Source organism: Otolemur garnettii, unplaced genomic scaffold (genome assembly GCF_000181295.1).
Source record: "Otolemur garnettii isolate 467f Iridium unplaced genomic scaffold, OtoGar3 scaffold00001, whole genome shotgun sequence".
NCBI classification, from domain to species: domain Eukaryota; kingdom Metazoa; phylum Chordata; class Mammalia; order Primates; family Galagidae; genus Otolemur; species Otolemur garnettii.
The window spans coordinates 16,452,931-16,465,387 of NW_003852396.1; the positions used below are offsets into that span (position 1 = coordinate 16,452,931).

General features: G+C 41.1%; 1 protein-coding gene across 1 annotated transcript in view; it reads right to left on the bottom strand.

Annotated features, from left to right (window-relative positions):
• Positions 1 to 208: 208 nt before the first annotated feature.
• The window catches only part of CCDC81 (coiled-coil domain containing 81), a 45,929-nt gene continuing 33,680 nt past the window's right edge, over positions 209 to 12,457 (bottom strand). Inside the window, exons 12-15 of the mRNA XM_003781343.1 lie at positions 11,187 to 11,265; positions 10,747 to 10,967; positions 2,736 to 2,861; positions 209 to 350 (exon numbers count right to left, since the gene is read on the bottom strand). Of these exons, the coding sequence (XP_003781391.1) occupies positions 209 to 350; positions 2,736 to 2,861; positions 10,747 to 10,967; positions 11,187 to 11,265 (568 nt within the window). The remainder of the gene's footprint in view (positions 351 to 2,735; positions 2,862 to 10,746; positions 10,968 to 11,186; positions 11,266 to 12,457) is intronic.

A 12,457-nucleotide genomic window follows, 5' to 3' on the forward strand; every position in this document is an offset into this window, starting at 1 on the left:
AGGGAGGCGGGAGGGAGCACCTGCCCAGGTGAATCAATAAGGGGTAAGACGCCATCTCGGAAAGCGTCAAACCCCAGCAATGATTTGTTTCTCTGAGGTACAAAGAAGCAGTTTCACAATCACCCCAAACATGTAAAAGACAAAACACACACACACACACAACACAAAACACAACGTTCCCCAGGAAACTGGGATTCAGACTCCAGCTCTACGCGAGCAGCCGCGAGCCGAGCAGGAACCTGTTCCGGGGCCACAGGTTGCTCTCGCCCAGGTTGGAGGGGCGCCTCTGGCACTGCTTGCAGCGCAGGTAATTCTTGCACTGGTCCAGGAGGAACAGCTTGTCTGAAGCCCTGAGGAGAGGGGAGGAGAGGACAGCAACAGCGGTCATCGGCAGGTGTGGCCGAGTCCCTGACAGCCCAGCTCGCAAGCCGGTGGAGGGGGGGGGTACAAAAGAAAAGTGACTCTGGTCCCTGCTCTCAAGACTCAGTCACCCCTGCGTTCTCTGCTCGCCCCACCCTGGCATTTCCTGTCTGCAAACTCCTCTATGGCTTTGTTCTCCACTAAGTACACTTTCCCCACAGTCTGACCCTATGTGCATGTCCCCAACCACAACACACACAAGCCCCAGGAGAGCACAGAACTTGCCCAGGTCACACAGCCCCACAAAGTGGCTCCCAAGCCTCTTGGTGGGCGACCTCTAGTCCTTTGAGAGGGAGCCATTACCCTTGCTGGTGAACAGTTAAGTGCCAGCAGGGAGTTAAGAGTAGACTACAGTGACAATTCCCAACAGGCTGGAGCCTCCCGAGAGGGAAGGGCAGGAGAGGGAATGGAGACAAGGACGAAAAGGCCACGGAAGCAGAGATGAAGGAGCAGCAGTGACTGGTTCTCCCCTGGGATAATTGTTCTTGGTTATTTAAGACAGTCCCTGGTGTGGTCTCTTACCCCATCAAAATTTCTACATGGGTAGAAATTTTGTGAAAGGAAGAAGAAAAGAAAGGAGGAGAAAGGGGGAGGATGGAGAAAGTAGGAGGAGGAGGGAGGAGAGGGAAGGGTAGATGGAGGAGAGGAGAAGGCATAGCCAGCGTAGTCTGAAAAAGAAAAAAGCTTGGAAGTGAGCAGGGAAGACCTCCCTGGCTTGCCTGGCGACAGGACAGAGTAGCATGTGCTAACTGCATACATGTGAATCTCGTTTTGGCTTTTGCTTTTTGCCACCTGATTCCTTTTTCCTACCTGCTTCCTGTTTGAGTCCCTGCCCAGGCCCTCAGATCTGCTCCATTAGTCTGCCCCTCAAAATATTTTCCCCTGTCTCCTCTATCCGTTATCAACATATTGACCAGGCATGCTTTCTAAATCCAGATAAAATGTCCCTGGCAGTAATCTCACTACCCTTTACCTGCTTTCCCACAACACCAAGAAAATGGCTTGAAACCTCCAAGTCCTCTTTCTCCTCCTCCTCTCTAAACTAAATGACCTATGCTGCTCCTTTGGGACCTGTTTTCCACATGATCCCTCATACTTCCATTGTCACAAATATGGCTCTACTCATTAGAAAGACAGGTAAAGAAAAAGGGAAGTTATAAATCAAGATCCATTGCAACAAATCTTATCCATGATAAAAACTAACTGATAATTGGCAATGTAAGCTATTATTTTGGTATAATCCTATTTGAAGAATTTAATTGTATAGACTTGGTCTCATTCATCAAAAAAAGACATTTTTTTTAAGACAGTCTTCCTCTGTCACTTGGCCTAGAGTACGGTGGTGTCATCATAGCTCACTGCAACCTCAAGCTCCTGGGCTCAAGCAATCTTCCTGCCTCAGCCTCCCTTGTGGCTGGAACAACAGCTGTGCACCACTACTCCCAGGTAATTTTTCTAATTTTTTGTAGAGGTGGGATCTCACTTTTACTCTTTCTTAGGCTGGTCTGGAACTGCTGGCCTCAAGCAGTCCTCCTACCTCAGACTCCCAAAGTGCTAGGATTACAGGTGTGAGCCACTGTGCCCAGCCTCATTCACTAAATTTTTAACATTCTGTGAAATAATAACTTACTTTTGTAAAGTTTTTTAATTTTTTCAAAGTATGATACTGTCCCGTCTCTTTATTGGATCCCTAGAACTCCTGAATTAGCTTGGTCATGTGTTTACTTTCCCATTTTACAAATAAGGAAAATAAGATAACAAGATTAGCCTCCTCTCTGAAGTTAGTGGGAATTATCAAAACCATAACTAAAGCCCCAATTCCCTGACTCAGGGTTGTAAAATACACAGCTAAGGAGAGGGGGCAGGGATATAACAATGTTTCAGACAGATGTTCCTGACTGGTTCTGGAATGGCTACCTCACTTTTCCAATTGTCAATCTTACCCACAACTCCTTAACCTTGTTCTCAAATGGCCATTCACTAAGCCTTAGAAGTGTTCAGAGCTGACCCACTCTCCCTACTTTCAAATAATTACTTCCAAAGAGAATTCCTATCTTCATAAAAAAGAAAAGAAAGATGCCCTGAACACAGGCCAAGATTAGAGTGGTCGGTCTAGGGCATCCAATACAGCATTCCCCAGGCCCGTGTCCATAACAGACATTTCTAATCAATCACAGCAGAATTCTCACTGAACACAGAATTGCTTTCTCCACAAAGTTCTCCAGGGATACAACGTATCTGCATCCCAGGATTTGAGGAAAGTGAACAAGAAACATAGGGGACTTTCTTTGCAAACAAAGAACTCCGGCCCTTACCGCTCGAAAGCCTTCTCCTCCAGGTCCCGCTGCTTCTTCATTGCAACACTCCTTTCCCAGTCCTCCTGTAAGCATTGGTTGATTCTGTTCACTCGTTCTAGCTCGGTAATCTTGTCTGCTAAGTACCTAGAGAGAAAAAGACAGTCTGATGCCATTCGTTATAGTTGGAAGAGCACACATCAGCCTGCAGAGGCTCGTTTCTTATTACATGAAAAAGAAAATTTCTAGTTTTGTTCACTGCTCTCTGAAATATAGTAAAAGGCACAATCACTGTGAAAGCATGGTAAAACTCCTAGCTCTCAAATAATTTATGGGTCTAGGACCTTTCATCTTCAATCCTGATTTAATTTAGCAGGATTATATCCTTTTTCCAATTAACGACTTCGGCCTTCAAAGCCCTTAATTCCCTTTGAGGCTAATTTAACTCATCTGAAGAATAATCCCAAATGGATTTTCTATTCAGAATGTTTCTCCCCTTTTATTCAGCCTCTCAACTGTCAGTACCCAGCCTACAAGTTGCTGCAAGCATTTTACAAGACGAAATAGATAGACATACAAATGAAAGTCTAGAAAAGGGAAAAGAAACAAAGGTGACTAAACAAGAGAAAAGCAAATGAAGAAAAGGATTATATAACATTGTGAAGGAGACAAGGAATAAAAGTAGGAGTGTCTGGGGAAGGCCATTCATTAGGGAAGTGACTGCAATAGATCATTTCGCTTTAAGTACAATGTTTCAGTATTCCTGGTGTTGTGCACCTGTTACGGGTCTCCACACACACCATCACTACTATTGTGAATCACCTTAAGCCTGGTTTAAATTATCTATTTCTTGCCAAACTGAAACGTTTACTGTCGGCTCTGGAAGAAGCTTCCAAATGTGATGGTTGATTCAGCCTTTTCTGAAGGGTTTTGTGTTACAGGTAACAACAGCCACCAGGTGTTGGGATCCTCCAATAAAAATCAGTTATGTCCTCTGTACTGGTTCACGTCTTCCTCATAAAAAAGGTAGCCACTTTTTCACCTAACAAGCATTTATTCAATATCTATTGTGCAGTTATTAGAAAGATTAAATGACACACTATACAGAAAGTGCCAACGTCTGTCAAATAATGAGAGCTCAATGACTGAATGCAACCTGTTACGGTAGATTCTCTCTGTAAGTTGACCACCCAAGGGACTGTAACAAACTAGTCAACTTACAGAGGTGGTCAACAGAAGGAACCAGCCTACTGATACATCCATGTGGTACGTGTCCAATCTATGAAAATCAGGTCAACTTAAGGAGGTGGTCAATATAGAGGGGTGGTCAACAATAGAGGTTCTACTGTATTTTTTATCAGCTTTTTTTAAAAGTTTATTTTAATTGTGGTAAAAGAAAAGTATGTAACAAATTTACCATCTTAACCATTTATACGTGTATAGTTATGTGGTGTTAAGTATATTCACCTTACTGTCCAACCAATATCCAGAACTCCTTCATCTTATAAACCTACACCCTTTAAATGATTTCCCATTTCTCCCACATCCAGCCTCTGGCACTTACCATTCTACTCTTTGCTTCTATGATTTAGACTTCTCTAGATACTTTATATAAAAGTGGAATCTTACAGCATTTATCTTTTTGTGACTAGCTTATTTCATTTAATATAATGTCCTCAAGGTTCATCTATGGTGTAGCATGTCTCAATTTCTTTCCTTTTTAAGGCTGAGTAATAATTCCATGTACAGTATACATATACCACATTTTGTTTATCCATTCATCTCTCAGTGGACACCTGGGTTGCTTCTACTTCTTGGCTAATGTAAATAGTGCTGCTATGAACACATATGTGCAGATATCTCTTTGATACGCTGCTTTTGATTCTTTTGGATACAAATCCACAAGGGGAATTACTAGGTCATATGTGATATGGTTTGGATATTTGCACCTCCAAATTTCAGGTTGAACTTTAATCCCCAGAGTTGGATGTGGAGTCTGGGTTATAGGGGCAGCTCCCTCATAAATGGCTTCATTCCCTCCCCAGTATAGTGAATGAGTTCTCATTTTGTTAGTACACACAAGAACTGGTTGTTTAAAAGAGCCTGAGGCCACCATCTCCCTCTATCACCATGTAACACATCTGCTCTCCCTTTGCCTCCCACCTTGACGGGAAGCTCCCTGAAGACCTCACCAGAACCAGCTGCTGGCACAGTGCTTCTTGTACAGCCTACAGAACTATAAGTAACCTCTTTTCTTTATAAAGTACCCAGTCTCAGTATTCCATTATAACATTTGCAAAATGAACTAATACAATATGGCAGGTCTAATTGTAATGCTTTGAAGCATCACCATACTTTTGTCCATGGAAGTTGTACCATTTCACATTCCCACCAATCATGCACAAGGGTTTCTACTTTTCTACATCCTCACCAACACTTGTTAATTTTTGTAAATAGTAGTCATCCTAATGGATGTGACATGGTATCTCACTGGTTAGTGATGTTAAGCATTTTTCACATTCTTCTCGGCCATTATTATATGAGGAGAGGTAAAAATTCACTTTAATGTAAGTACCTAAAAAGTAAGAAAATGAGCTGGGCCTGCAACAGGTGGCAGCTAACATTCTCACAACATTGATAGGAAGCAAACTGCTAAACCGTGTTAGAAATTTGTCTACATCTGGTAATGTTAGAAATGTACCATGTGCTTTACCTAGCAATCTCACCTCTAGGAATTTATCTTATAGAAGCCAAAGAGCCAATATAAAGAATCTTTAATGCAGAATTGTTATAATAGCAAAATATCACTTATCTGGAAACAAAGTGTTCATCAACAATGCAAAAGTTAAATTTAGTACCTCCATGTTATAGATATTACGCAGCTATTTAAAAAGAGTAAATGTGGTATATACGTACTGACTTGGATGTATAATATATAATGACACATAGTTGTGTTAAAGAAAGATTAGATTGCAGAGTAAGGTATAAGACTGCCTGGACTTACAGTATATATTGTTTAAAATGAAAAAAAATTGGGAAGAATAAGAAAAAATGAAAAGGTAATATATTAACATATACTTCTCAGTGGGAGAATTGTTAACTTTTTAAAATCTCTCCTCCAATTGTCTTATTTCAGTGAGCATGAATTATTTTTTAAAAAATAAAAACATTGGGTGGCACCTGTGGCTCAGTGGGTAGAGCACCAGCCCCATATACTAAGGGTGACGGGTTCAAACCCAACCCCAGCCAAACTGCAACAAAATAATAGCCGGGTGTTGTGGCGGGCCCCTGTAGTCCCAGCTATTCCGGAGGCTGAGGCAAGAGAATCACCTAAGCCCAGGAGTTGAAGGTTGCTGTGAGCTGTGTGACACCACACACTCTACCAAGGGTGATAAAGTAAGACTGTCTCAATAAATAAATAAATAAATAAATAAATAAATAAAAACATTACCCCAGAAGTGCATTGATGTACATAGTTACCATTCAATAAAAAATAAAAATTAAAAAAAATAAAAACACAAAAGTTCAAAGAAAAAGAGAGTAAAACAAGTATAATTGCTTAGCATGTCTGTCTAGATCACACTGACTAAATGATCCTCTCTAAAATAAAATGGCCTTCTATTTGCCACAGGAAGACCTAAGATCCAGATCCATTTTGAGATGGACCAGAGAAAGGTCAGGGAATTGAAAAGATAAGGGAAATGGAGAATGAAATAACCCATAAAGAATCTAAAAACAGGGGCGGTGCCTGTGGCTCGATGGGTAGGGCGCCAGCCCCATATACCAAGGGTGGTGGGTTCAAACCCAGCCCTGGCCAAACTGCATAAAGAAATAGCCAGGCATTGTAGTGGGCGCCTGTAGTCCCAGCTGCTCAAGAGGCTGAGGCAAGAGAATCACCTGGGCCCAAGAGCTGGAGGTTGCTGTGAGCTGTGATGCCACTGTACTCTACCGAGGGTGACATAGTGAAACTGTTTCTACCAAAAAAAAAAAAAAATCCCCTTAAAAAAAAGAATCTAAAAACAGGAATCACAGATCTGACCAGTTCAGAAATAGAGATCTATGATCAGAGCTCCAAAAAAGGAGATAACTAAGTAAAGATCACAGTTCAGAACTATTCAGAGCTTCACAGTTTCCAAAAATGTTTTCACATACATAATCTAATACATAATTTAATTCTCACAGTAAGGATAAGCAGGGCAGGTGTGATTATCCTTGCTTTTCATATGAGGAAATAAGGTTCAGAAACTTTAGGTATAATCTGGCCCAGGTCATAAAATTAGGAAGTAACAGGGTAAACTTTCCTGATTCCAAGTTTAGGGAATCATCTAGAGAAGCTAATGGCTAGAAGCAGAAGAGGAAGCTGCAAAAATCTCAGCTACAAATGCAAAGGGTCCCAGAGCCGGCTCTGGAAAGGCAGAACCACTGTGGGTCAAGTAACAGTGTTTTAAAACAGAAGCTAAAAGGAAGCCAAGTGCTTTCACAAGAAAATAAATATTTTATTTAAAAAAAAATCAATGGGAAAGACATCTTCTCAGGCATGTTTAGACTTTATAAATATATCAGATAAAGGACATGTAGACAGAAAATGCAAGGAGATTTCAAAACTCAACAATAACAAAACAACTCAACTGAGCAAAAGATTTGAACAGACACTTCAGACATTTAATTTAACAAGATATACAGATGGCAAATAAGCACATGGAATGATGTTCAACATCGTTAGTTATTAGATCAATGCAAATTAAAGCATGAGATACCACTATCCCCCTAATTTAGGACAGCTAAAATTAGAAACACCGACCATACGAAGTGTTGGCAAGAATGGGGAAGACTAGAACTCACTCCATAGTACAACCACTTTGGAAAAGACTTCAGCACTTTCTTTCAGACTTAAATACAGACCTATGGTATGATCCAGCCACACCACTCCTAGGGATTTACCCAAGACAAAAGGCACTACACATTCTTACAAAGGCATACAAATGTTCAAAGTAGCTTTATTTATAATAGCTAAAAACCAGAAAAAAACCAATGTCCAGCAAAAGATAAAGTATGGTATATCTATGACTGGAATGTATATCTATGACTGGAATGTGCATTGTTATACACAACAATATGAATGAATTTGAGTGAAAAAAGCCAGACACAAATGAATACTGTATGATTTCATTTATATAAAACTCCAGTAAAAGCAAACTAATCTACAGGGACAGAAGGCAGATCAGTGGTTGCTTAAGGATAGGGGACTGGGGAGGAGTAAAGGAGGAATTATGAAGATACACAAGGAAACTTTTAGGGCTGATGGGATATGTTCACCATCTTGACTATGATAATGGTTTCATACAAGGGTGCACATACATGTCAAAATTTATCAGCGTAAACACCTGCAATTTATACTTCAATAAAGGTTTATTTTTAATTAAAAAATAAAGTAAAATTCAGTAGAAGATGTGTGCCTTTCCTCAGGCCTATTTATGCTTTCAGAAATCTTCATAGGCTGCAACTGCCTCCCCTCTTCACTATCAAAATGCACACAGAACTTTTTAGAATTATTACATTACAAACTTTTAATCTTCAAGCAACACATCTTATAATTTTAAACCCATAGACTCTGTTGAAAATAAAATAGCATGGTTAAGAGGAAGAATATAGTAAATTTTTACAGAGTCTCAGAATCATGGCACAGGAGGTAGATTCAAAGTCCTGGGCATAATCTCATACCAAGCCACTTCCAGCTACCTATGTGGTATGATTGAAAATGGGGCTCTGCCTCTTCACCCCACTGCACTTTGCCTGGGTGTTCACTCATAGCAGTTATATTACCATGCCACTGCCCTACACAGATTGAGAGTCCACTGTTGCCTTTCTGGCAAAAGCTTTTTTATCCTCTTGAAAAATCTTTTAGCACCATCTATACTAGGTAAAATGCTTAGAATCGCTCAGACTTAATGTCCTGAGATCAGCAGAGTGGGTTAATAATTATCTATCGAGAAGTCAGACCTAGGGAGGACCATAAATAATACTCTGAGCCATTTAAGTTGATATAATAGAGAATAATTATATCAATTTATCAACCAGAAAAATGTTCTTATGATGGCAATAGCTACCCTCGACTGACCACTTACTCTAAGGCAGGCACTCAGCTAGCTATTTACAAGGTCTAATTAATTTAATCCTCAACCACCCAGAAGAAGGTCTGGTATTATCCCTAATAACTGTTAAGGAAACTAATGCCCTCAGAGGTATGGAAGCTGCTTCACATCACACAACTAATAAAACGGCAGAGCCACACCAACCAATAAGAAAGGATACTGAATGTGAGCATGGAGGCCTCAGGAATTCATCCCTTAGGGGAAAGATCATGGAGAGGTGGGATCAGGGCTCCCAGGGAGGAACTGGGGCAGCTTGACCAGCCGAGGTGCACCTGTGGGCCTTGGGGTAAAATTATTTGTCAAGAAGTATGGAGATGTTTCACTATTTCAGCAAATAGTATAGGTACACAAGTATACACTGCCCTAAGAATATGCAAGACCCTATCTCACTTCCGACTTGACTCCAGAAATCATATCACTCTCACTAATTTCTGCCAATAATCAAACTCCACCCTTATCCCAATAGCCTCCATCTTCAATCTACCATTTTAGTCATATTTTCATGCCTGGGCCTACTTGGTATAGAACAGGACAAATCTATGCACTATCTCACTGACATTTATATATTTTTTTTTTTTTTTGAGACAGAGTCTCACTATGTCACCCTTGGTAGAGTGCCACGGCATCACAACTCACAGCAACCTCAAACTCTTGGGCCTAAGCAATTCTGTTGCCTCAGCCTCCCAAGCAGCTGGGACTACAGGTGCCCAGCACAACACCTGGCTATTTTTTAGTTGCAGTTGTCATTGTTTAGCAGGCCCAGGTTGGGTTTGAACCTGCCAGCTTTGGTGTATGTAGCCAGCGCCCTACTCACTGAACTATAGGCACGGAGCCAACATTTATAAAATTTTAATAAAACAACCTTTTACTGGCTCAGTGCCCATAGCACTAGTTACAGTGCCAGCCATATACGCCAAGGATGGTGGGTTTTAACCCAGCCTGGGCCAGCTAAACAACTGCAACCAAAAAATAGCCAGGTGTTGTGGTGGGCGCCTGTAGTCCCAGATGCTCGGGAGGCTGAGGCAAGAGAATCGCTTAAGCCCAAGAGTTAAGGTTGCTGTGATGTCACAGTACTCTACCAAGGGTGACATAATGAGACTCTGTCTCAAAAAATAATAATAATAATAACTTTTTACCATTTATAAGTATAACTGCCTTCTAAATAGAGTTGCTTCCTTTGAAAAGAAGTCTTTTTGGAATTCTTGGTGATTTTAGCTTATCAAGGATCTGAGAATTACTGAATGCCTACAAAGAAGAAACTGGAGTTCTTCATGATATGTTAAGTAGAGACAAGAAGCAAAAGACAAGGAAGATGGAACGAGTAGAAAAGAACCACGAAGACGCTGCAAGGCTGACAGCAAGCTGAGACCTTTAACAATTCCCCCCTGTTAGGTGGTCAACTAGACGTTTTAAAAAACTAGATATCTGATGTTTGAATTTGAAGGTGTTTTCACTGATACGGTATCAAGTCCTCCCTCCTCAGCCTACCTCACCACCTTCACCAACCCTCTCACCAACAATCATCAGTAAAACTCACAACATGCAGATTTTTTGAAGGATGGGAGTATGGTAAAAGTTGAGAGAGGGCCCAGGTTTCATGTCTGGGCCTACTTGAGCATGGAGACCACATCTGTGGTTCACATTATATTGCCAGTAGATAGTGCTGATACGGGCAATTCATTTTAAGAAGTTGTACTGTGAAGGGAAGGAAAAATCTGGAGGGGAAAATGGCATGAAAAGAGGTTTTAAAAATTCATTTATTAACTTTTTATTCATAGGATAAATCCTGAAGCTAAAATGAGAAGCAGCATATAATGAGCTTAAAACAATGTTTCGTGTAAGGAACTCAACTGGGGGGGTGGGATTGGCAGTCTCCTTACTCTTGCCGTGTCCTCCGAAGCATCTGCAGATCCCGCCTCTGGTCCACCAGCTGGTGCAGAATGGCTTTCCTCTTGCGGCCAGCAGCTGTCTCCATCTGGTGTTTCATGTACTCCTGGTCTCGCTTTCGCTTTTCCACCACCGGCTCCCCCTCGTCCTTACCAAAGATGGGCTCTGAGGAGTCTGGCTCCAACACGGGTAGCTGGATGGGTTTGTTTCTTATCTGAAACAGGGACACACACAATGCAGGTTATCATTCTACCAGGGAATAAACTTTACGCACAACTCTGTAATATAGTAAAATACTGATTCTTTACAGGAAGGAACACAGGGCTCAAAAACCACCAAATGAAAACACGTAAGAGTGTTCAGTCAGTGTTCATATATAGAACGCTATTGGAGCACTATATAATTTTTTAAACTGTAATAATTGTTCCCTCACCTGTGCATCCAAAGCTCTCTTGTAACACTGTGTTTTTTCCATCCTATCTTTTAAATACTTGGCTCTTTGTGCAGCAAGTCTGGCAGTTAAGAAAGGGAGAAGGTGGAGGCATGGTTTTACAGAGGCTTTAGTAACACAGATTAAAATCAAAACATGTTTGCTAAGGATTCATAGAGAGCCTGTTTCATTCCGGGAGCTTTCATTTTAAGAAAGAAAAGAGAAGTTCAAATCCCCAGGCTAGTGACCAAGGAAGTGGTGAACACACAGCACAGACACAAGCAGGTGACCAACTGTATTGTTCAAATGAACTACCACTAAAACAGCAGACACCACCACCCCACCCCACCCCACCCTCAACTGTTCTCTTAAAAATCCAGATAAGAAAGCAGGAAATAACTATTCATTCTACAAACTGATTCATTGTTAAATTTATTTTTAAGAAAAGTAATATATCCTGTTATAAATTATCATTCTATTATATGCAACCTCCAGAGAACCCATACGATCTGCCAAGTGCGTATAATGGAACACATACATTTTATAGAAATACACATTTTTGATCTCAGAAACTAGCTTCTTGTTTTGGGAGTCTCTGCTCACACTACAGTAGCCTCCACAATTGCTCTTCTGACCTCAGTAGCAGAAATGCAGGCCGCCTTGGGTATATAACAACTCCGTGGCCCTGTTCCTATCCCAGGCTTCAGAAAGCACAATCAGAGCCAAGCACATTCACTCCTGAAACTTTGGAATTGAGACTAACATTCTCTAAGTTTAAGCTGGAATTTAAAGACATTGTCAACTAAGGAGCTGTGGGTATAGACAGAGGGAAAGCCAGTCTACATGGCTTCTTAGTCCCTGGTTCCAGGCCCTCCTACGTTCCCTGTACATAGGGCAGCCTTCATTTCCATGGGGCACCACTATGTACTTCCAATAAAGCCTCAGTGTTGCCATGAGGTCACCTAAACATCTAATAGCTGGGAACAATGCCTGCTCAAGACAAATTCTTTCCTCCATCTACTAATGTTGCTGTTTACAAAACAATGCAAAATGAGACTCTATAGTAATTATAGATTGGCACTCATCACTATACTAGTAATTTTAGGGATGACAGCTTTTCCATTTCTCTAATGAAAAGTTATGGTGCATTACTGACTGCTGAGTTACTCTGCCCAGTTGGTTACAGTGGTGCTAACAAAACTACCAGTGCCGACTCAATCCTACACGGCAATTAACTTCCCATGAAAATTCCAAATCCATTCTTCAGAGAATGT